This window comes from Ambystoma mexicanum, chromosome 1q (assembly GCF_040938575.1).
Source record: "Ambystoma mexicanum isolate Mex_15411 chromosome 1q, UKY_AmexF1_1, whole genome shotgun sequence".
Lineage (NCBI taxonomy): Eukaryota > Metazoa > Chordata > Amphibia > Caudata > Ambystomatidae > Ambystoma > Ambystoma mexicanum.
The window spans coordinates 101,081,823-101,107,303 of record NC_090922.1 but is presented as its reverse complement, the minus strand read 5'-3'; the positions used below and the strand labels follow the sequence as shown (position 1 = coordinate 101,107,303).

The following is a 25,481-nucleotide window of genomic DNA, read 5'->3' as shown; positions in this document are numbered from 1 at the left end:
CTCTTCCACTAAAGCCTCTGTTAAGATGGATTTCTAAACTCTGACGTAGTTTGGTGGAACAGGGGAATCTTCTGGACAAGCCAGACCAATCAAAGTTCCTTGACAGCGGTCAAGACTCAGTCTCAGGAGGTGTGAGAGTGATCGGAAGCCCACAATGAGCACACACAGTAACGAGCCACAGATTACTATTACACAGGTGTATATCAAACATACATATACATTTATCATAGGCCTTCTAATCAAACACAAATAACCACAGTAATAAGAAACAATTACCACAGAAGCGTATCACTATGTTTCATATACACAATTGCTTTTAGCCTAATGCAAGATGGGGGAAAACACATCCACAACATGTAATAGAAGGGGGGTTAACACAATTATTGCATTGGGTGATCTTCAGAATACAAACCCTAACTTAAGCAATCAAACCCTACGAAGTGGGAAGCCTTGCGCTCAAAAGTACAGCAGTGCATTTACAACGCGCGGTCGCGGTCAAGAGCGAAAACGGTACCTCTTCAGGGGGCTGTAGCAGTTTAGGAACGGGCTTGAGGTGATGAAGAATAAAGTTCCCATATTTGAGGAGTTTCTAGCCTTGCAGGCAGAGCGACTTTCGACGTTCGGGAATAATTATGTATTCTCGTGCGACTTGCACTTACTGCATAGCAAATGTGTATTCGTCCTCCATCTAAGTGGGTCATAAGCATATTCTTCATGTCTAAGAGCAATTTAATCTAGGTGTCTGTGTAGATTCATGCAGCAATGCAAATGTGCTTCATGTCAAACGCATCTATGTCATAGTCTTAGTCGTGACGGCATCAGCTTCTTACAGTCAGTCTACTTTCTCCATCGACTGCGAATGTATCTCTTCAACGACATCATCAGGATAGGGTCTAAATGGCTGTTTGAGTGAATAGAGTTTCCCACTTCTGCGGTATATCAGCGATGCGGTGGAGGGGGCCAAGAACAATGTATACGTTTCATTCCTCTGATGTCGAGATGAGGGAGGGATCGGTGCTACGATTGCCACATTCAGGTCCTCCTCTTCAGGGGGTGCTCAGAACGCAGGCTTATACCAGAGAATTCAGCTCCATTTGGAGCTTCCGATTGGCCAGCGCCCCCTTCCTGGGTGCTAATATCCAATAATGCTCGACGTTTTGCAAGACAGGTACCCATATCATTGCAGTTGCACTTTTTTGCCTCAATGCGCTTTCTTCTCCTTGCTCTTCTAGACAAGACGTCTTTAACACATTTCATTGGGTTTTTATTTGAAGGCATTTATTACGATGCTAAGCAGGTCAGTTCAATCTTTTGAAATGTATCAAAAATCTTTATTGGGAAGTCCTTTGTATGAGAATTGGGGTATGTTCAAGAAAGGTGGTGCGTTCCGGGATCTCTTGAATTTTATTTGGTATAACATGTAATGTCAAAGTTATCCTTCGGTGGTCTGTTGTAGAAACAAAATTGACTTTTACTGGATTGCCAACATTATCTATGCTCTGGTCGCAGGGATGTTTTAAGTTCCTGCCGGCTACCATCAATATTTAGTATCTAAAATCCATGATGCAAAGAGCCAACAGTCAAGTTCACAACCAAAGCCACATGGATCATTTACTCTTAGAATCTAACAGCAATAGGGCTCGATGTGGAGTCCAAGGAATGTCTTGTACACTGTTAGGGACTGCCACATTAAGATAGTAAACCAAACCAAGTATGGGTACAGCTAACCCACCCTCGTCTTAGATTTTCTCAGGATTATGTAAGAGAAAAATAAATGAGCAGCTCCAGGCGGAGAGCGCAGGAAAGAAAAAAAATAAAGATGAGCCAGCAAAAAAGCTGCCCATGTACAAAGACAGGTGAAGGGACGCTGAAACTCTGGTCGTGGGGAAAAAAGTCCTGCATAACAAAAGCAAACGAGCCCCATTGCCTGCAAATACTACGACCCGATTCAAGGGGACATTAGTTTATCAGTATGCAGGCTGCCACAGGACCTGCACACAACTTTTCCAGGCACCTCACGCTCCACCACCTTATAAACCCCACAGACTCTACAACCTTACTTGAGACACCCCTAAAAAATTATGTGAAATTCAGGACACAGGGAGCCAGTGGCGCAATGCCATTTAATCATGCGTCGGCATCCCCCCACCCCCTTCTCACGCCCCTTCCCCCACCCCCCTGCCAATGCGACTTGGGTGGCGGGGCTTCCACACCTTTTTGTTATGCAGAGGGGAGGGAAGCCTTTCCTGAAACTTGCAGTTTTAAAGGCTCAACAAAAACCAGTGCACACATCAGCCCCTTCCGGTTGGATGTGATAGAACACATAACATTGTTATAGGTTGGCTAGCATCCATGGGGAGGGGGCCGTTGATGTGCGCACTTGCCGACACAAATGAAAATCAAACAGCAAGTTAAAAAACGAAAACCCTCTACAAACTATACACGCGCCAACATGAACGAAATGAACATGCCAAGGCGAAGGCGGATATCCCCACTGTTATTTTCAGAACATAACTGAGACATGGCATCAAATCTACTTGCAATAAAGAAAAGATGCTTGTCTGTCTCAATCTAGTAAACGCCAACAGCTACACTTCTAAAGCTCAATTAGGAAAGCAGGCTACTTCTAGGCACCTACTGGCACCCCGATTAACCAACTCAAGGTACTAACCTTGGGCACCGCCCATTTTCATCAAATTCTCCCCCCTCGCCAGAAAGGCCACCTCTGCCAAATGGATGCCTGTCAAGAATGATGTCAGGAATGAGCGCATGCCCTAGCTTACCATGCATACGGAAGGAGGAACTAGGAAGTGTCAGCCATCTGGGTCTCTGTTAAGGAGGGGGACCGAGGTTGAGGAACACGTGGGGGGGGGGATTAAAGATATTCGTGAGGGAGGATGAGAGTAAAAATAAATGGGAAGGGGAGTGGGTCAGGAGACGAGGAGTTGTGGGGGCGGCCCTCACAAAACACAGGGTTAGGGGTCGGGGAGGAGGGCAATGAAAAGACTGAGGGTTGCAGGATGTCCCCCGCATTCGAGGAGGGCCTGGAGCGGGCACAGACACAAATATTTTACCGCAGTATAAATCATCATAACATAACATCTATGATGTTTCTCGCAGGCAATTTTTGGGCTCGAGCAAAAATTGCCTGCGGGAAAACATTGTAGATGTTATGTTACGAAGATTTATACTGCGCACTGCTGCCATGTCCATGGTCTCCAGGTGCTCACATGGCTGTGTAAGAAAAGTGGGTGGTGTAGCGAGGGAAGAGAAATAGGATAGAGGATGTGCTCTTCTGTTGATGCTTGTAGAACCACCAGGAGGAACTGGCGTCTGTGTGTGTAAGGTTTCTGGGTGTGCTTTGTTGTGTGTACTGGGCTAGTAGTGTCCGGAGGGGTACAGCACAGTGTCCGGGTTGTTTGCAAACATTTGATTTGGTTGTGTGGTTAGAGGTAGGCAGTGGTTTGCGTGTTATCAATGTGTAGTTGTTGGCCCTTTGTTGTGTGTGTGTATTATGTGAGGTATGCAGGTGTTAAAAAGGGATGGGGTTGTTAGTTGTTTTCTGTTTGCGTCTGGGTGAGGGTGTTTTTTTTTTTTTTTTCTTCAGTCCATCCAAACCTGGTGTCCAGTTTGCTTTATTCCAAGAGTATGTTTAGTGGGAGTGTGCAGTGAGTTGAATAGCCAGGTTTCTAGCCGTTTTCTGAACATTAGGTGGTCTTCCTTAGTTCCTATTTCCTTCGGTACCAGGTTCCATAGTCTGCCCATCAAAATAGGAGAATGCAGTTCCTCCCAATTTCCTTTTCTCATAGTTTTTTCTTTCCATTTGGATGTCGTTGCTGGATCTTAGGTTTCTTCCTAGTTGGTAATGGTTGACTTTAGCTTTAGCTTGGAGAAATGTCGCTCCTTGCCCGTTTAGTGATTTGTGGGCGATGCAGGGGGCTTTAAAGTTACTGCATTTTTTTTACTGGTAGCCAGTGAAGATTTTTCAGGGCTGGTGTGATATGGTCTCTTCTATTTAGTCTCAGGACTAGCCTTGCTGCAGTGTTTTGGAAGCGTCCTTTTTTGTGAGGCTGTCTGGCATTCCAAGGAAGAGGCGGTTTGCGTAGTCTAGTCTTGATGGTGCCAAGGAGACGATTGTGAGGGTTCTGTCTGCGAAGTTGAGGTAAGAGAGAATCCCCCTTAATATTTGCAAGAGGTAGAGGCATTTCTTTGCTATTGTGTTGACTTGGGGTTCTAGAGAGAGTGTTGTCCATAGGGATTCCCAGGTTTATCATCACTGTCAAAGTCACCAGTTGGGGGTTCCATATACGGTGGCAAGCTCCTTTGTGTCTGTGTTGCATTTTCTTCTGATGGGATTATCATTATTTCTGCTTTGGTCGGATTTAGCTTGAAATTGTTTTTAGTCATCCAGGAGTATAGGTCAGTGAAGAATTGGTTGAGGGTGTTTGGGTCTTGGGCGAAGGTTATCTTGAAAATGAGTTGGGTGTCGTCTGCGTAGTTGTAGGCTCTTAGTCCATGGATCCGAATGAGTTTCATTAGGGTGGAGATGTAGATGTTGAAGAGAAGGAGAGGATTGATCCTTGTGGTACGCCTCATGTGAAGTTCTTAGTGTTAGATGTAAATGTTGGTAGGTGTTTTCTTTCTCTTCAGTTGGTGAGGAAAGATTTCAGCCATTGTAGCACAGTTTCTTTTATGCCACACTCCTCCAGTCTCCACTACTGTTGTGTGTCTGCTAGTGTTGAAGGCAGCTGATATTTCTAGTAGTACGAGGGCCGATTGGGTGCTATTGTCTTGTGGTTTTTTTTAGATCGTCCCATATGGAGAGGAGTGTAGATTCCTTTCCTCTCATGGGTCTGAAGAGGACTAGGGATTGGTCTAGTATTCTGTTGCTTTGTACATGGAGGAGTACTTCTTTGTAGATGTTGGCCTCAAACATTTTTGCTGGGTAAGGTAGATTCAATAAAGGTCTGCAGTTAGTAGGGTCTTCCACATTTCCGGTTTATTTTTTTAGGAGTGGCTCGATGTATGCTGATTTTAATGTTTTTGGTACTATTCCTGTGTTTAGGGGCAGGTTCATTAGTAGTCGAAAGTATGAAGGGGCATTCTGTGGTTGAATAGTTTTTTGAAGATGTCCAGTGGACATGGGGCACTGGGGGATCGGACAAGGTTGTTGTCTTTTATTAGTTTGTTGAAAGTTGGTTCGCATATAGGTTCAAATCGATTGAGCATTGTGGTGGTTCGCAGCAAGCTGGTTTCTGGTGGTTCTGGGGGCGTATTTTTGGTAGTATGGCTTGCATCAATGGTCTGTTGTATTCTATTTTTGCTCTTAGATGGATGGTGAGGTTGTCACATAGGGCTTGTGATGGTACAATGCCTTTTGCTGCATAAGGTGGGTTTTCAATTTCCTTGAGGATTTAGAATTTTTTTTCTGTGGGTTTGTTGCCGATTGGATTCTTGTAGTGGAATATGTTTTTTTTTTTGCTTTCAGGACTGCCGATTTGTAGATTTGGATTTGTCATCGGTATTTGTTTTTGTCCAGTTGGTTGTAATGTTTTCTCCACTGTTTTTCTGTTTTGTTTTTTTGAGTTTGAATAGTTTTGCAGATGCCAATTGGTCTAGGGTGTCCATGATCCAAGTGTCGAGTTTCTTTTGCGCTGAATCCGGCGTGATTCTATTTAGGTGGGAGGGGTTTGGTTGGTCGATTCCAATAGATCTGTTAGCATTTCCAGGTCAAGGCTCTTCCAGTTTCTTTTGCTTGTTGTACATTTGTTGGCATCATGCGGTTTGGTATTATGACAGTGAATGGGATCAAATAGTGATCGCTCCACATGATTGGTACCAGACATAATCTTATGCAGAAGATTACATCTAAAGGTGTGTTCAGCACCATGGGTAGGACCTTTTACTATTTCCACAGGATGATTATGTTGTCATGATAAGTGGACCCTGGTTCATCCAGACCCCTTGCTCACTGTGCTTAGAGAGGCCCAGCTTCTCCTCACTGATAAGGCCCGACTAGGCCGAAACACGTGTCTGGGGTTGCTTTTGGTACTCTTGTTCAGAGGAGAATCGCCTAGTATTTCGGTGCTGGACTGCCCAAGTGGGTGGGACCAGACTGATATGCAAATGGGTATTTCTCCTCTACGAAAGGTACAGTGAGCTAACACATGGTTGTAGACCCTCCTGAGTGGGCACCTTCCCAAAGAACAGGTTATTTGGCATGTTGGTTCTCGGTAGAGGGGTTCCTAGACCTTTTTTTGTATGATAAGTGGAGAGGTTGGCAATGGCTTCAGTGAGATTTGTGGCAACATTGGGGGTTGTAGGATGGTGGTCTGTAGATCAGAGGAACAGTAGATTGGATTGGTCACCGAGTTTGATGTTGATGTGGAGTGATTTGCAACCTTCTATGTCGGTTGAGGGGAGCAGATGTGGTTTTTGTGTGCTAGTGTGATTCTTCCTCTTTGGTTTTCCATGTTAAATTGTATTAGTTTGAAGTCGTCAGGTATGCCTTTGTGGATGATGTTTTTGTAGTTGCCCGATAGCCATGTTTGTGTGAGGAAGAGCAGCGCAGTTCCGCCTTCGCTTAAGTGGTCATACATTTGTTTTGTGTTTAGCAATGGATCATACGTTGAGTAGACTGCAGTGTAGTGTATCTGTTTTTTCTTGTCAATTGTTGCAAATCATTTCTCGTGCCTCGGTTGGCTAGTGCCAGCTGGATTTTTGGTTCCGTCTTGGGTGAGGTTATTTGCTGGTTTTGTAGTATCGGTCTCTATCCCTTCGTTGAGGAGTTCTATTAAGTTCAGTGATTGGTTTATTTCTTCTTGATCGTAGAAGTCAGTGTTTGGTTGTCCATGTGGTGTCGTGTTCAGTCTCTGGTTATGTAAGGGGTGTGATGGTTAGTGATTCTAGCAATGCTCTGATGTTTGTTGGGGTTTTCCTAAAGATGTTTTTGGAGTTGCTGGTGTCTGTGTGTTGAGGTATGCAATTTGGTTGCCTAGTGGGGTCCCCTTTAGGTTGCCTTGGGTCTGTAGTTCTGAATTGTTTTTTTCTGTCATGGTAGGGTTGTAGGGGAAGAGGCAATGGGAGATGTATGCGGTTTTTGTTCTTGTCGTAGTACGTATCTTTAGTCTGCTTAATGGTGGTCGGTGGTGAACGTTGAGGTGTTGCAAATTCTGGTAATTCCAATTCAATGGGGGGCACTTTAATTTCTCTTTCTTACTTTGGTTTTCATTCTTGTTTCTTTGTCCTCGTATCATGGCATGTTTCTGGTCTTAATGTGTCTGGCTGGTGAGGTCCTGTGGTGTATGGCTGGTTGTGAGATTACGTTGTTTTTGGTGGTTGGTCTTCTGCGTGTGCAGTTCGCTGATGTTGGTTTTGATCTGATCGGGTGAATTGTGGCGTTAGGTGGTTTTTGTTTGAGTGGCTTGTTGTGGGTTTAAATGCAATAGCAGGAGTCTTCCTGTGGTTCTAGGTTTGGGGTGGGTAGATCTTTCCTATGTGTTGAGGGTGTGAGCACCTTTTCCGATTACCTTTCTTTTTCTTGGGGTTAGTTCCATGTGCTGTATACCACAGTGGTGTGTGCCTCACTGCGTTGTAGGGTTGTGGTGGTTTGGTTTCCTTCTCGGGTTGCGTTCAGGGTTGTGAAGAATTCCAGGGTCAGGTGCCCTTCTAGGTTGATTACTTTCTTGGTCGGAGGGGATAGGTCAATGTGCTGCAATTCACAGTGGTGTCTGGCTCGCTGTGGTTGTTTAACTGAGGTGGCTTGCTTCTCTCAGGGGGTCTTGTTTTAGGATTGTATTTTTAAATTGGGTGATTAGTAACTGAGGTGTGCAGCGTTTCAGATTTCTCAGGGGCGGAAGCCTCCCTGTGGAGCTTGTCTTATGGTTGTATTGTTGATTTGGGTTGGTTCCTTGGATTTGGGAAGGTTTGGTTCAGGGTGAGGGTTCTGAGAGGACGGGTTCCGTGTGGTTTGAATTGTTGTAACCTACGGTGGTGTTTGCCACCCTGAGGTTGAGAGGGTGGTGGTGTTTTGCTTTTTCTCCTTGGTTTTTGGGTTTGTCATATGCCAGGGCCAGGTGCCTTCCGAAGTTAATTCCTTTCCTGGTCTGAGCAGATTGGTCGATGTGCTGCAACTCACAATGGCGTCTGCCTGACTGTGGTCGTAGAATTGTGGTGGTTTGCTTCTCTCCGGCGTCTTGTCTTGTGGTTGCGCTTTTGTTTTGGTTGATGTGGTACAGAGAGGCACAGTGTTTCAGGGTGCCCAGAGGCAGAAGCCTCCATGTGCAACTAGTCTTGTGGTTGTTTATTTATGGATTTGGGTTGGCGCTTTGGATTTAGGTTGTAGTCTTCTAAAATAGTGCCACCTAGCAGGCATGAGGTTTAGATGTGGGCAGCCCTGCTGCGCCCCGGATCAATTTGTGGTGGCGGCACACATTGCTGAATTAAAATGTGGGGCAGGTCATGCAGTAGGGAAATTTAAATGTGCAGCGACCGATGAAATAGTGAAGTTTGGGCTTGGTGCCACTCCTGCGGTAGCAAGATTCTGTGGTGTCGTACGTTTGGAACGTGCTGTGAAGCAAATTGCAGATGTGGCAAAGCACAAACACTGTCGAGGTACAAAGTAGGAAAACCTGTATTTGGAAATTGGGAGGCAAAGTGTAAGTTGAGGTAGTGCATAAACAGTAATGAGGGTCAAAGTGGCAAACCTACCCCTGGAACACTCCTGGAGGCAGAAAGCAAGCATCGCAAATATAAACAGTGGTGAGATAACAGAGCAGCGAAACCTACTTTTGGAGCATTCTGGGTGAGGTATGGAAGCGCGGCTATACACAAACAGTGGCAAGTTAACTAGTCAGCAAAACCTGCATTTGTAACACTCTGGAGGCAAAATGCGAGTGGTGGCAAAATACAAACAACGGTGGGTTAACCGGCAGCAGGATTTTACATTTGGACACTCTGGGGGCAGAGTGCAAGTGGGGCAGAACCCAAATGGCGGTGAGATAGCAAGGCAGCAACACCTAACTTGGTGACGGATTGGGGGCAGGGTAAAAGTGTGGCAATACACAAAACCGTGGCGAGATTTAATGTGGCAGATTTCTGTTTGGTCCACAGTGTTGGCAGAACAGGGCATAAAAGCCTACATTTGGGATGCTTTTGGAGCAAAATGCAATTAGTGGTAATATACAAGCAGTGGTGAAGTAACAGAGCAGCAAAACCTACATTTGGAATACTCTGGTGCAGAATGCAAGTAGTGTCAAAATTGCAAACTGCAAAACACAGTGGCAAGATAACAGGCAACAGAACTACATTTGGGACACTATGGGGCAAGATGCAAGTGGTGGCAAAATGTAAACTACAAAATATAGTGGTGAGATAACATAAAACCTGCAATTGGGTCATTCTGGGGCAAATGCAGGTTGTGGTAATATATTAACTGCAGATTGGTTAAGACGGATTTCTGAACTCTGTCCTGGAGGCGCAGAGGTTCAGAAGGCCATCCTAATTACTTGGAACAGGGTAACCTCTGGACAAGCCAGACCAATCAAGGTAGCGATCGCGGCGGTCAAGACTAGGTCTCAAGAGGGGTGAGGGTGACTGAAAGCCTGCAATGAGCACACAAAGCAAGGACACTTACAAATTACTCCAAACAGGTGTTATATTAAAAATACATACACATTTATTCCAAGGCCTTTGTAACAATGACCATAGCGAGAAATCACAATAAAACTCTAGTAAACCAACACATACCAAACCAATACAATATATATACAAATACAAACAAGTCTAAAGCGTTAGATGCACGAAATGTGTAGTCCACCTAGAAGGGGAGGAAAACAGGCAGTGCGAAATAATGATTAGACCCAGTCCGCCTTCAAAGGCACCTAACTAAAAGGAAGTCCAAGCCCTACGAAGAGTGGAGCCTTGTGCTCAAAAGTACCTGCACACGCTGGTGCCAACGGGCAAAAAGGGGAGTCTCTTCGAGGGAATCAGGCAGTTCAGTTTGGTGCACAAATGAAGAAGAACAGAGTTCCGTGACTCAAGCGCAGCCTCCACTGTGGGCAGAAGCAGAGCGCGAGTACGGAAAGGCGTGCAGTTTGACACAGTGGGGAAAAGCTATGGGCTCCTGCAGGATGGCGACCAGTTCCTAGCTATGCTACTCACCGGTCCCCGATGCAAGCAGACCCAGGCTTCTCCGCATCAGTTTCAGTGCTGGCAGGTTCAGGGGAGCAGGGGACGTCTCGTCGTCGTGTAGATTCTGCAGCAGCAGAGTTGAGTTAAAGATGTCCCAAACGAAGTGAACCCGCACAGTTTGTTACCACAGCATGGCAACGGAGCGGCCGTGTGTATCTCAGCCAAACGTACACTACTCACTTCAGACCTGGGAATGCCAAGTGTACGAATCGTGTGAGAGTGACAAGGACTCGAAATACAACACAACCTGACCGCGGTTACAGAGCAAGACTCCTGGGTAGGCTGGTCAGTCTGCTGGATGGCCCGAGACACTTCCGAAGGCTTACGTGCAGGAGATGGTGAAGATGCCGAGAATAGCTGTCCCCGCTATTCCAAGGGTCGAAGTACCAGTACAGGCCTTCTGGTTCGATCAGAGGAATAAAGGGATTCACAAAGCGACAGCAATGCAGAGGAGCAGTCCTTCAGCGGGTCACCGGCGATTCCTCGGTTCAGCCTCGTGGTTGCAGGATACTTGGCTCCTGTATTCCCTTGTTCGTGAGAACTCAGGAGATCGACATGGTAGTGGCGTTTCCAGCCCCCTCTTATCCACGGTTCCCTTTACGCCAAAACGGAGGGGACCCAATGGGAGATCTGCTCATAAAACACTCACACCATACGTGGACCTATCACGGACCACGGTGGTCCCAGGCATTCATACCACACTACAGGATGTGTATTGGGACCAGACATCTCAGCCCACATCCTGGAGGCACACACAAGGCCTGTAGAAGCCCGCGAAAGCATCTGTGTTTCGCGGGAAAGTACATGCCCAAATAAGGAAGGCCCCGGGTCGGCTCGACCTGGGGAAGGTGAAGGGGGCAAGACGGTCAGCGGACAGGACAAAGGAGTCTCGTGGTCTGGCCATTTTGGGAGCCAGGCCACCATTTTGGGCTAAGCGCGAGAAATGCGCTTAAAACGCCAAAAGGAGCTCAAAAACACAAACGATTGCTGCCACCATTCCCGTCCGTGATTCACTTGCACTGATCAGTTACAATCCAAACAGAGTATCTAGGGCCTGTAGAAGGCTAGAGACCAAAGAGAGCAGTAACTTAGCTTACAGTGCCCTCGTGTCATGTTGCACTAAAGCCGCAACATGATAAAGAAACTACGGAAAACAATGTTTCCCGGTACTGACTATCTTAAGGGCATGTCAGTTTCCCCGTAAGAATGGAGCGAAAGCCCAGAGGAGTACGGCAGAAGGCTGCACTTCTCTGGCAAAGTCTAGATCATGGTGAAAACAACAGCAAAAAGTTTAGGGGTTGCCACATGGAAGGAAAATTACCCACAATTACGAAATCTTTCCTAACAATTGCGTTGGCAAGTTAACAGGCAACCCTATATTTGGGACACTGGCAGAACGCGAGTAGTAGCAAGATAACAACTGCAAATTACCGTGGATAAATAACAGACAACAAAATTACATTTGTGTCAACCTAGGTCAAAATGCAAGTAGTGTCAAATTATAACCTGCAAAATACAGTGTCGAGATAGCAGGCAACAAAACTACATTTGGGACACTGGGTCAAAATGCAAGTAGTGCTCCAACTTTAATCAACCTCAAAAGGTACTCTCAGGTTTCCGTGTTTTATGCGGGGGATGCATTTACATCACAGAGCTACCAATCCGAACAATTGATAAAAAACCTTTTAAAGTTCCTGGAAATGAAAAAATTATTATAACAATTTAAGTCAACAAGGAAGAAAATGGTGTGGGTGTGGCGGCAAAAGCAAATGAGAAAGAAGAGTGATAAAAAAAGAAGACTGAAAAGTGCTGCAGATAAGGAACACACAAAAGGCCTGCAAAGTGGAAGATTATTGCAAGTTTATTGCACACAAAAAAGGGAGGCGAAGTAAGGTCCATCATATGGGATTGAATCTAAACATTGCAGCAGAAGGTCCAAGAGAAAACAGGCAGGCGAGTGAAAATGAAGCTCAAGGCTTCAACTAGATTAGTATCGTAGATCTGAGTCCACATGTCCTACTTTTCAACAGTTTGTTCTCAGGATGAGATATTCCTGAAAGTCGAACAGGCCCCTCAGTGGCAGTTCCTGGTGAACACTGCCCCTCATAGTCTTAGGCTGCTTGGCCTTCTAAGACAGTTGATTCCTTCCCAGTCTGTTAGGGGCTGAGTGTCAGACTGAAGTCATTATTTGAGCCACACAGCCAAGGGAGGTCATGTTTATGGGGTTCAGCGACACCTCATGACTTGATTTCTACATTGAACCCGCCTCCTCCAATCCCAATTGACATTCCTATAATAAGTATGTGTTACTTTGGTTGGTGGGTTTGCCAGTCCCAATAGACCCCGGACTATGGCTTCTAGCTACAATAGGCCTCTGCTTCAAATGAGCTATTTAAGGTTTTGGCCCTACCAGTCTCTGGGCCCAGGTCATCAAGGCCCTTCTCTAGCCCTTTTAACCTGGCTGTACCCCAAGATGTCGAAGATTAACTCTCCACATCTTTTCCAGCTTGCGACACTTTGCTTGGCCACTGATGGGATGGTATTCTGGGCTTTGTCCACTTCCACCATCATGCTCGGTCACCAAAGTTCTTCTGTTAACCTTCTCCTTCCTCTTTTGTTCTTCTTCAACCTCCTCATTGTACGCTTCTGTCTCCAGATATTCCTGCACTGCTCACTCGTCTCAAAGATCTCTCATCCTGGGTCGGTTCCTGGTCGTTGTATATCCAGGTTTCACTGACATTTGGGATCATGATGGTTTTACTGCTGCCATCTGTGCTTGGTTGTTGGCCTTGGCTTGGGATTGTATGGCGGTTGTACTTGTCTCCCCTGACCCCATGTGTGACAAATGCTCTCCATATGACTTGGTGTTGGTCTGTTACTCTGTGAACTAAGTCCTTATAAGGGGGTGGGGGCTTCTTCTTGGAATCAATCAGCCCAGTCATGGAGGCTGATGCTAACATGGTTCCCCTAAACTAGTGTAAGGATTATTTGCTCACCCCATACTGCTGCCCGGTTTTTTCTTAAATCACCTGCAATTGCATCTGACACTCTCACGTCCATTCCCTTTCCCCAAAGCTCTTTCTTAGGATCTAGACTTGGACTTGCGGATCGAGACTGAGGCGATACCTTCAGTATCTGAATCACTTTCATTAATGGTGTCTGGGAGTACACGAGCGGCTCTAGTGACAATGCTGGGAATGTGGGAGAGACCCTCTATAGTGCCTTCAGGATAAGCATCACAGAGCGGGTTGCTTTTGCGGCCCCAGAGTTTTTCATTTCCTGGTCGGACTGATGAGACTTTATAGAATAGATCATGAAGACACAAGAGTGAGAATAATGAGTAAGCAAGAGAGTGTAAAGGAATTGAGAGCCAGCAAGAGCGAGCAACAGCTTGTGTGGTACTTTAGGATCATGAAAAGAAAGCTAAACTATATTTACTGTGAGTTTTGAAATGTTAGCTTCAGATTCAGTAACATCAAAGAGTATGGCACCCTCACGGTCATTTAAACATGTTAGGGGAGACCTTAATATTATTCCTTAACAACATGTCATGATTACCATTTGCCGACTATCTTATTAACGTATTTTGCTTTCTTCAGAAGCTCTGGTAGAAGGACCTCAGAATCGGGGATGCCCCCCATTATCTCCTGGGGAGTGTAACCTGTGCATAAAAACAAAGAACAGAATAAGAAAATGATTTTTTATGAAGACTCAACTATCCCAAAACCCTGCATAGGCTGGTACATCTTCACCCCTTTCCTGAAACACAAAATGTAATCACCTGCCCACTTTGTGATTTCCTGTCCAATTTATTATATTAATCTGTCCCATGCCCACAAATGTGTGCATTTAACCATCTTCATCAGCTGGCGTACTGGCATTCGCTGCCTAGGTCCACCAAGTGAAACAAACCATAAGATTTCTAGCATTTCTAGGTCAGCAAAGGGGTGGATTTCAAAATGAAGTTCCTCTCTTTGTGGATGGTAGGAAAAAGCCTTCTGGGCCGAGTCAAAATAAGACTAGCTAAAGAGGAGCAAAGAGCAGCCCTCCGGACACCAGGCATCAGCCAAGAAGCAAGAGCTTCCTCTGGGGAAATAGGAGCTAGAGCATGGCATGAAGCATATCCAACTTCCTTGTGGGATGCAAACCATAACCTTTATCCATTATATATGACCGATTTTTGGCCTTAACATGTCTTCAAGATGTGCCCTAATGCTCCTTTATACGTGTTCCGCCACACATAGTTAATGTTAGGTAATGTTTGTATGGCATCAGTTGGCCTGGGAAGTGAAAAGTAGCTCCTCTAGGCTACAAGCAGGACCTCAGTATCTCCCAGCAGTTATGATCCCATCTATGGCTTTTATTTGTGCATGCATGGGCCCGTCTGATGTCAAAAGCAAAACAACTTCCTCTTGTACCCCAAGTAAGGTGAAAAGCTAAAGCATATGTTTCTTTCTATGGAGTTACAGCTGTTATCATTAAATTAAGAACTCTGAGAACTTTGGCAGCAGTGTTCCCCTTTGCGAATATTAGAAATCAGAGAAATAATATAATCCATTGGCTTAATAAAGCCTTGAAAAACACAGAGGAGGAGGAGGAATGGACTGATGCTGCTTGGGACAGACCAGATCATGAATTTTCTAGGATTAACCTAATTCCGGAGTGGAAAAAGAATTTCGCCTTTGCAGGTGATGGGAAATGAGGCACCTTCATGAGTGCCCTTTAGAGACAAGGGCTGCACAATTTACCCTCTGCCCAGGAAATTACTTTGTTATTTTTGGTCCTTTTCACTGTGGATTGGGGTACTACATCTGCGAAAGTGAGGGGAATGAGCACACAACTTGGGGATATACTAAAAGCTTCCCATGTTTGGATGAAAAAAAAACAAACCCTGAAGTAGGGGGAATAGGGTATTAATTTCAACTTGCAGAGCATTGTCTGGATGGATAAGAAAATAAAGACATTTGATGATCTGCTAAAGGTAAACAAATGTGGCGCACTATCGGCCATCATGGGTCTCAGTATCCCTCCTGCTGAGATACCATTGCTCTTTCATAATATACTACAAAAAGAGGGTGGTGGATTTTAAGCCTTTATTAGCTAGAAATCTTAAGTCGCAAACAACACTGGTATAAAGATCCCAAAGGACCCAGCATGGCTTTATAAAAAGATGAGCCCTACTAGGAATGCTTTATGGGCCCCAGCCTGATATTTTAGTAAGGATGATAAGAAGGTAATCGCAAAAGCACAAGCAATTAGTTTACTAAAACAACATTATCTAATTAGATCAAAGACCAATCAAATAAAAGAGAAAAAAACAAAATTGTAGACCGTAAGGGAAAAATAAAATCAAAAGTGGGTCTGGGAGAGGTTATGCTAAAAAGATGTTATACTGTGCCAGTCACCTGTGTAGCAAGCATACAGTGTTAGTACTTTGCCCTTGCCCAGGGTAACTAAATAGTCTGCAGAGAAACAAAAAAAGGAAAACAGGACATAAAAAAAAGAGAAAAAGAAATGGGATAAGAACCCACAGAGCTAAAATTGGGAAATAATGATTAGAATGAGGTAGAGGGAATATGATTACATAAATAGGGTTGTGTGTGATGGTAGGCAGTGGGGTTCAGATGGAATCCTAATCTGGAAAGAGGGAACATAGGACCACGCATTTTCATTAGGCACCCTCTGCAAATCCAGGGTGTATAATCTAGAAACAAGTCAGCTGTCAGAATGGACAGGGCCAAGGATTGGCTACGTAAAAAGATGAATGTGGGGACCCACAATGGGGTGTGATGTCATCTTTGATGTCCTAGGTGTTAGTCTCTTAGCAGTGCACAGTGGTAGCGCGAGTTATGGTTGCTTAGCTTACCATAACTGGCGGATTTCAAGAGTTTTTCAGTTTTACTTGGAACCATAACGTCCCGTTAAAAAAGTTTTTTTAGTGAATTTCATAGGTTTTTAGTAATGCAACTTAACCATAATGTCCCTTTAACAAAACATTTTTTATTGAATATATATATTAGAAAAATAGAAAAAGTCACAGAAGTGCACATGGCAGCACTCCGCCATAAATAACAAAAAATGCTCATCGAAATAGAGGAGGTCTCCGTTAAGCGTCCTTTATTCAGCACATGATGGACAGAGAAAAGAAACAACTAGGCGTTGCGCCCTGACAGGCTTTGTCAGATTGTTGTGATTTGATGATTTGAGGGTTTCAGATATTTAAAAGGGATCCGACTTGTTTAGAGCACCTTGGTGCTACTACTTGTTACTTGTATACTATGTTTAGATTTGGACAGCGTTTACACATGAGAAAACAACACTTGATTACACACAATAGAATGCAATTAGTGCATTTAAAAAGAGCAGTCACCTACCCCATGGTGTTGCGCATTTCACATATATTACTAAGTGAACAGAGAGGCCATTTTGGAGTGTAGTGTTCGCCATGTACATTAAGCCATCATCTAACAAATAATGCATTCATGCTATTAGTGTGCAAAGCTGTAAAAGAAAGTGTGACCATTATGATTTCCATAATTCATTACATCCTAATGACTAAGTAATCATCCACATATCTGCAAATGGTCACAACCAATACTCCCACCAACTTCATTTATTCCTGCATGTCATTGATGCGAGGAATCTGTTCCCTGACCATTATGTGCCGTTGTTACCCTCAATCTAGAATTGCTAGAACCGCCTATGCGGCACTGCATAATTTAATTGCATACATAAAACTGCATCTAATAATGGCCGAATCGCCATGAAGATAAAAAAAGGCATGGTGACCAGTACGACCCAAATGATGTGGGTGAGAATGAAAATTAAATGGCCAATACCAAATGCAGCAAACGAACCACACACTGGCATCAGGGACACATGTTCAGAGCCAATACCAACTGTAAAACATCAGGCCACCTTTTAAAGTGCACAGTGCCAGCATTAGCTGCCAATATCCATTGAAGTGCACCAGGGCTCAGATAAAGGATAAATGCTCAGAGCAAACAGCAATTGTACACAATAAATCTGGCTATAAAGTGAATAATGCAAAAATAACCTGCCTGTACTGCATTAAAGGCAAATTGCCTATAATTATGCGATCGGCACAGGAATTAAATATGCCTGAGGCGCAGGTAAATCAGGCCAACATTCTAAGTGCAAACCAACGTCAGGAACTATATTCAATGATTCAGTTCCAAGTATCGATCCCATTTCTAATCATGAGATATAAATTCCAATTGCATATGTAAAATGCATGGTGCATACTTCAAGTAGCAGTGTCTACATGCTGCTCAATAAATACAGACGCACATGAAATCAATGACAATTTAAAAATGTGATGGAGCCAAAAGAAATTGGTAAAGATATAAAAAGCAAGTGCAAATGGCAAATGTAAACATGAAATTTTAACATGGGATAATGTTGCAAAGTGCATGGTGCAATTGTCAATTGGGTTATCTCACACCAATATTGACCAATCGTGTGGCACGTATACATCCATTACATCATAGACCCGAACACATGTCAAAATATTGATAACCATAAATAAAAACAAGACCAAAGCAACCCCAATACGAGTACATATAGGCCGAAAAAATACAATAACATCTACTTCCAAATTGAGAAAATGAATATTAAAAAAGATAAGTGGAAAACTGAAAATCACCAGAAGTATATATCCCCAATTAAACCCCCCAGTTTTGTAGACAAAGAAAAAACAAGAAACAGAGCAAAACCTAATCAGTAAAAATAATCACATAATTAGTCACTCTTCCCTGATAAAAATAAACAGAAAAATGGTGATCAAAGCCAATGAAGAAAGCTGAGAAAAACTGTAAAAGACAGAAAGAGACTGCCGAAACACAAACATAATCAGACGTCAACATAAGTATACAACTCATCCACATTATGTCCTTGAGGATATTTGGTCTGAAAGTCAATGATGTATCTTGTCTCCAGCCGTCTCAATCTCAAAGTCTTGTTTGCTCCTCAAGGATGTTTCCTGACCTGAGCAACTCCAAAAAAGGAGAGCCCATTCATTTGTCCATTGTGGTCATCAAAATGTTGTTTCCCAATGGGATATGAGAAATCTCTATTCTTAATCGCCCGGATATGTTGTAAAATCCTGAGCTTCAACTTGCACATGGGGCTCCCCACATACCACTTTGAACAGGGACAACAAAGGACATGCACTACAAAAATCACTGTTTCAATTGAAGTTACCATGAATCCCTCTACCACTCCTCTATCCCTACACTTTGCCTCCTTGCTCCTCACGACTCCATTTCCTCCTCGCTCTCTTACCTTGGCTGGCTTCCCTTTCAATCCCAAACTAAATTCCAACTCTTCTGTCTTGTTTTCAAATCTCTCCATTACCTTGCCCACCCCCCCTATCTTTCTTCTCTCCTCTCATTCTACACTACCTCCCGGTGTCTCCGCTCTGCTGATCTTTTCTTACTCATTGTTCCCCCATCCCCATGCGCCTCGTTGTGTTTCCGTTCCTTTCCGCTCTTGGCCCCCCCTTCACTGGAACTCTTTACCCTCTCTCTATCTGCTGCATTCCCACCTACTCCTCCTTCCGCACCTCCTTGTAATCTCTTCCTCTCCATTCCCCCCGACCTACCTCACTCGTCTCTTGCTTCCTTATTCCCCCTACCCACCTCCCTACCCTGCCCTTTCCCTTATCCCTCCTCCTATTCCCCTTGAAACTTCATCTTTCACCTGACTACCTCCTCATTTCCCTTACTTCTCACCCCTTCCCTCACCTTCTTCCACCTAGGTAAATTATTCTACATATTGTTTCACTGGTTTGTTTCACGATTGTAAATATGCATCTTTCATTATTCTTGTATCCTGTTATATTGTAAAGCGCTTTGGATTAAAGTGCTATATAAACTTAATAAATACAAATATAGAATGTAGTCCCAGTAACTGGATGTTTAAAAGAGGACATGGTCGTAGCATGCTCACACACCTTGCATCTAGTGCGTTTGGCGAACCCAAATGTGTGCTGAGCTAACCAGGTTTGTGACTTGACAGGAGCTAGAAAGCTGGAGACAAATCGGTCTTTCACTGACTTTGCTTTGCGGGAGGTGAGGCTGTGGCGGGCTGGTAGTACTCCACTAAGATCCTTATCAGCCCTAATCACATGCCAATATTTAGAAACAATGTTGTGTAAGGAACACATGGTGGAAACAAGTAAGACAGACACAAGTGATCACAGTTCAATGGTGTTTATTGAACAATTAATTCCGTATGCAGGTTGGCTAATCTAAACCTAAACATAAGAAGGGAGCATGCATCAACCATCAAATAAAAAATAAGGCAGCCCTAGTGGCATTGTGGCAAATAAAAAGGCCTAAACTAAGAAATCTATGGCCAGACCTTACAACTAATACAAAAAAGGTACGGGATAGTTTTCAAAGAAAAGAAAGAAGTTTTCTTAAACAATATGTCAGGATGCAATAGCTTGGGCCTCCCTTCCCCATGTTTTGGTCACCTGGAACGGTGGGATTTTGGAGCACATCACACACTCTAGCTTTCTTAGCTAGAGTCAACAGTTCTGTTCCAGTCTATCAGGAGCCTCAATGGCAAAGTCTCGTTTCTATGGAAAGTCTCTTGTCTTCCAGGGCCTGACGTTTTCAAATAACCAAAAAGTTCAGTTTCCACAGTTCACATTGGGTGATGGTTTCACCCCTGGCTCCCCCTTTTCCGGGTGCTGACCCTTCAACAGTCCTTATCGATATCAAGGCCTTGGGTAGCTGAGTCTCCTGCTACTGAGGGCCTGATGGGCTCACAAAAACAATTAACATACACAAAGTTCTGTCACATATGTCCCTTTTCGCTTTCAGTCTCCTTTCTTGGGTGATAGCCTCACCCCTGGAACTACCTCGCTCAGGCATCGGACCGTTCTGAAATGTTAATGTCTTTTTAAACAGTTCATAGTGGACATCCCTCGGTCGAGTTCACGTTTGTCAACACACTGTTCCGTGGGACTGTAGGCTTGCCCCCTTTTTGTCAGCATCCCTCGGTCAGGTTAATTCTTGTAACTTCACATTCACTATACTTTCAAGTGTTGCAGGATTCACGTCCCTTACTTTCTCTCAATGCAGGATTCACTTCCCTTATTTTCACACAGTTTGCAGATCAAAGTCTTTTGATTGTACAGGGATTTCACTAGACCTCCTGTATGACCACTTTGACCTCCTTTGGTGGCTCTCATACGGCCCTCTGATATTTGTAGTTTCGCTCAGATGGGGATCAAGTGCCAGTTTGCCTTTGCAGCTCGTCTCCCCTCATGGTGTGAGTGCATTGAACTTGGTTCAGACTTGCCACTTTGTGATTCTCACTCAACACAGCCCGGCTCTTATGAGCTCTACCCTCGTCTCACCAGCTGTGATGAACCAATTGGCTTTCGGCTTCTCTTGAGTCAAGTCCGGTGCCACGGTCGCGGGAGCTTCGCTGGCTCCTGCTTATCGGCGTAGACTTTCCCAGTGTACCGTTGACATCTGCTACAAGAGACTTTTCATATTGTTTGCAGTCTTAGGCTCTCTTGTACAAAGGTTTGGCGGGCTTGGGACAAAAAGGGCAAGGTCACGTCTCACCCTCTCGATACCTGCCACCCTTCTCCTCCTCTTGAACTGCCACACCTGATTAGCTGTCTCGTCATGCTGTGTGCGGTGCTCATACTGTGCTCCCTTGCTCCACCTTTTATCCCTGTGGAGAAAAGGAAGGGCCATCAGGTGTGTGATTTAAGTGAACTGCCTGACTTTGCCTGCTCCCTGTGTCGGGACATGTCAGGTAAACATTTTTATTACAAGTCTGTTGTTTTCTACATCGGGGAAAAGTGTGGGTATCTTTTATGCTTGAGCTAAAACATGGCGCTGGTGCGAAGTGCATTCTGGGAGCGCTCGGAGCCATGACGGATATTTACTTCATGCCGCAGTGAAAAGCTGCACGCATTTTGCTGAGAGTTAGATTCACGGTGCTGAAGAAAACATGGTTTCCAAACCTGGTATGCAGTCAAGGACATTTCTGCTGGGAAAGCTAACTTTGTTATGTCTTGTTATTAGCTATGGGACTGTTTTTCGTGGTGCTTGTTTTTAGAGGAGGGAGGCACTTTGCTCCTTGAGGGTACTGTCGGTTGACCCAGCTGGCAACCAACGGCTTTTCATCAATGAGCAAGTGCGTTGCCAGAAGGTTCGAGAAATCGCCACCCCTTTTTGAAGTGTGCATATATGCAGAACCCCTGAGCGGTCAGGTGAGACTTCAGCCGGAGGAGGACGCTTTCGTCCGGCATACCTGTGGGCTGTTGTGCTCTTGGCCTGGCTGTTATCGGGGTCTTCCAGCCACTTCTGGTGAGATGAGGAATCCAGTTACGCTCACGGTGATGTATTTCCTTTTGAATTCTTTGCTTTTTCTGCGATTTATTTCTAGGTTATCACTGGTTGCTTCTAAGCTTTGAATAAGTGCTCATTATTTTCTAAGAGTGTGTGGTTGCAAGTTATTGCGTCTTACTGCGTTCAAAGTATTGGCTCCGTAATTGCATTGGTGATTTATGATTTTCCGTGCACTCTGGAAGAGCAATACAGTATCGGAAACAATAGTCTTTAAATTGGAAAGGGGAGGGGTTGGAGTGTCAGATTGTCCTACAGAGTAGATTGGGGAACCAGGGCTATGTGGAATTATAAGCTTCATCCTAGGGGATAGATTTCGGATGGGTGGTTTTTGGAGGGTTTGTGGGGCAAACGGGAATAGCTGGGATTGTGAAATAAACAAGGTGAATTATGGGAACAGTAGTGGATTGTCTGAGCAGGTTGGGATTGTAGTAAATGATAATCAGAGGGACGAGGAGAAGAGTGACCGGGATGGAGAAAAGAACATAGGGGATTGTGGGAATAGTAGTGTTCTGTCCTAGTAGATTGGGTGTTCGGGACAATATAATAATCAGAGGGACGGGAAGAAGAATGATTGGGAGTATTCTGAGAGGGAACCGGAAAACAGGGCTTTTGGAAAAGACGGTTTCTAAATGCGATGGGGTTTGAGACCCTAGTGGATTGGTTCTGTACTGAGGGGTTATTGGGTTTGGGTAGGAAAGATTTAAGGGGAGGGAGGGGGGGGGGCAGATGTGGCACAGCCCATAAAGGTCTCAGAGATTTCACTCTCCTCCTTCCTCATTAACATAACCCTGTCTCCCTTTGGGCATTCTCCTGAGCATAACGCTTTGTTCTCTTACCAAGGTGATCTTTCCCCGCTTGTTGGCTTTCAGGGTTCGGATAAGAGAGGGCCAGTCCTTTTGTGGCCACCTGGATAAGGGGTTCCCGGGATATACTTGGGAGAACACCCTCAGGTTTCTCACAGTCGCGAATGCGATTAGAAGCCGAGCCATGTGCAAGTATGAGACTTTCAAGGAGCCAGGTCCGACCCAGCAACCCCAGAGGCAGGCATCATTCCCCCCCAGGGAAGTGCCAGCGGGTCGGGGAAGGACACATACCTGATCGGTGGAAGGATACATGCCTGGAACTTCTTCCAAAGCTATTTAAACCACGCCCGATCAGCAACTCACGCTTCGCGTTGTTCTGCTCCTCGCAGCTGGACGCTCACCGTGTCAGCTCCTGCATCTGGACTTCAGCCACGCCTGTCAGCATCCTGGGTCGCCTGCAAAGGGAGATAAGAGAGAATTGGAGAGAAAGAAGACCTTACCTGCTAAAGCTGCATCACAGGGACATCACACCGACAATCCTGAAAGGGAAGACATCATTTTAAAAGCATTTCGCTTCGATCGCTGCAGCGCTGCATTTCACTCACCTTTCCTGGGCGCCTCCATCTTCAGCAGCGATCATCCGGATCCGCACCCACTTCCCAGAGCCTAGAGAGAAAAGACAAGAAAACAAGGTGAGAGAAGGAAGGGAAATAGGAAAAGCTCAGTTTCCTTCTAAGACTTACCTGTTGGGTCATTCCCATTTCATTTCGGGTACTGCCGCTTCCTGGCATTCTGGACCCCGGCCCCAATGGGGGAAAAAAGACAAAGACATTGAATGAGCGAATGCAAAGACATTACCTGAACGCTCATCCAGAACTTACACTTCGGGTCGGCGCCATATCTCCGGCATTCCGAACCCCGGCCCCTAAGGGGAAAAAGACATAAGCATTAGCGCTTGCTGCAATAAGACAATGAACATTATTATTAAGCTTGAACTTTTGAACTTGCAACAGAACTCTTACAGCGCCTCACCTGAATAGTCGAGCTTATTTTGAACTCCCATCAAACCTCAATCCAGTGAAGTAACTGGGTTTCAACGCGCCCCTGCATCAGAAGCAGGATGGAAAACTCATCCTTCCAGACCCTAAGGTGAGACTTTACGGGGAATCGTGGAAGGGTATCGAGGAGGGTTGGAAGGGAGTGGGAGGCTTGAGCATTATTCCGTCAGTAGGTAATACTCCCTTTTCGCGCACAGGGGAATATTCCTGCGAGCCAGAAAAGCCAGAGTAGAGGGGCCCTTCCTGTCCATCATCAGAGTCCTGCGCTTCACCATTGAAGAAGCATCAGCACTCGAAGCCAGACCTGCGCCTCCGTGGGAATCAGGTGAGCGTGACATTCTGTCTTGATTACTGGATGTCACTAGAAGAGAGTCCCGATTGAGACTACGTGCTTTTAAAACAGCATCTTGTTAAGATGGATTTCTTAACTCTGACCTGGTGGGCAGAAGTTTAGGAGGCCATCCTAGTTTAGTGGAACAGGGGAACTTTCTGGACAGACGAGATCAATCTATGGAAGCTTGGCAGATGGTCAAGACTAAATCTCAGGAGGGGTGAGAGTGATCGGAAGCCCCCAATGAACACACACACAGTAAAACTCACAGATTACTCTTAGACAGATCTATCAAAAATACACTTATTATAGGTCTTTATAATCAGAACACAATGAAACCACAGTTATGAAGAAACAATATCACACACGATCATTCACTATCTAACATTTATACAATACTGCAATTAGCCTAAGGCAGTTGTTTGTCAACAACGCACGGTCGTACGTAAACAAAAAAAGCGGGTTCTCTTCAAGGGGCTGTAGCTGCTCAGGAAGGGGCTTGAGGCGATGAAGAATAGTTCCTATTCCTAGAAGAGGGTCTACCCTTTTAGATAGAACGACTTTTGGAGTTTCGAAAATAACTGGGGAGTATCTTTTGAAAGACACTCGGGCGTAAAAATAAATGGATGTGCCAGGGGGGCCACCAGTAAGTTAGGAAAGTACTCACCGACCTTCGACACAGTCCGGAGCAAACTTTGGCAGTCTAGCCCACTTTTCCTGTTGGTGTTAGCCCTGCATTTTCAGGACACTCTGGCTTTCAGCAGCTGTGGGATGGGACAATCGTCCGTGATGGGACGTTTGCTTTTTCTCAGCCCTTGAAGGATCATTCTGGTGCTCAGGACAGGGTAGGCAAGAACTGCAGGCACTTTCAGCGATGGTCACCACAGCGGGGCGATGCAGGGACTGCAAACGCTTGCAGCATGACACACTCTCGTAAATTGCGACCCAGAGGAGCTAGGACAATGAGTTTTGGTGGGAGAGGGCCCAGGACCACAAGCTAGCGATTCCCAGAGTCTCGAGTCCGAACTCGGGGCCGGAACGTTTTTGTGCGACACCCCAGGTTTGAGCTGTCAGTTCACTGGATGGCCCAGGAGCACTTCCGAAGAGGCTCTTTTTAGGGTAAGTAGGAGAAGCAGAGAGTAGTTGTTTCCATGTAACTGAGGTGCCGAAATTAAGATGAGGTACCAGCAACTGAATGCAGTAGGGGGCAGCCCCTTCCCCCTTAAAGCTAGGCAGCGAAATTTGTATGGAGTGATTTAGTATTGTAAATGTGTGAAAATAGATGGGGTTAAAAGACATTAGTATTTCAAATGGTGTTATGCTTATAAAGTTGAAAATGCTTCTTATCATGGGTCAGTAGGTAGGCAGGGTACAGAATGCATATTATAAAAATTGAGTAGGAAAATGATTAAGTGTTTTTAATATACCCAGACAGAAAAGAACTCTATCATTTGTGAAACTGACAAATCCCTTTAATTTCGAACAATGCCTTTAAATGAGTGAAAATAATGCATTAAATGAAGAAGCTCTACAGAGCGTAGTAGCAGGAGTCAGTCCTGGAGTTGAAAAATTCAAGGCTACCGTGCCAAGCAGAAACCAGATGAGCAGTCTGAAGCCAGACATATAATGAGGCTATGTCTGAGTTTCTTGCCAAGGAATGCAGCTGCGTGACCATATTTGGGTAGTGTGGCCGGGAAAA

General features: G+C 44.9%; 1 protein-coding gene across 5 annotated transcripts in view; it reads right to left on the bottom strand.

The window, feature by feature from the left end:
- Window positions 1-25,481, bottom strand: part of GALNS (galactosamine (N-acetyl)-6-sulfatase) — a 613,875-nt gene that overhangs the window by 518,951 nt on the left and 69,443 nt on the right. For all 5 annotated transcript variants that reach the window (XM_069635767.1, XM_069635758.1, XM_069635793.1 and 2 more), the window contains one exon: window positions 13,750-13,852. In XM_069635767.1, coding sequence (XP_069491868.1) covers window positions 13,750-13,852 — 103 coding nt within the window. The remainder of the gene's footprint in view (window positions 1-13,749; window positions 13,853-25,481) is intronic.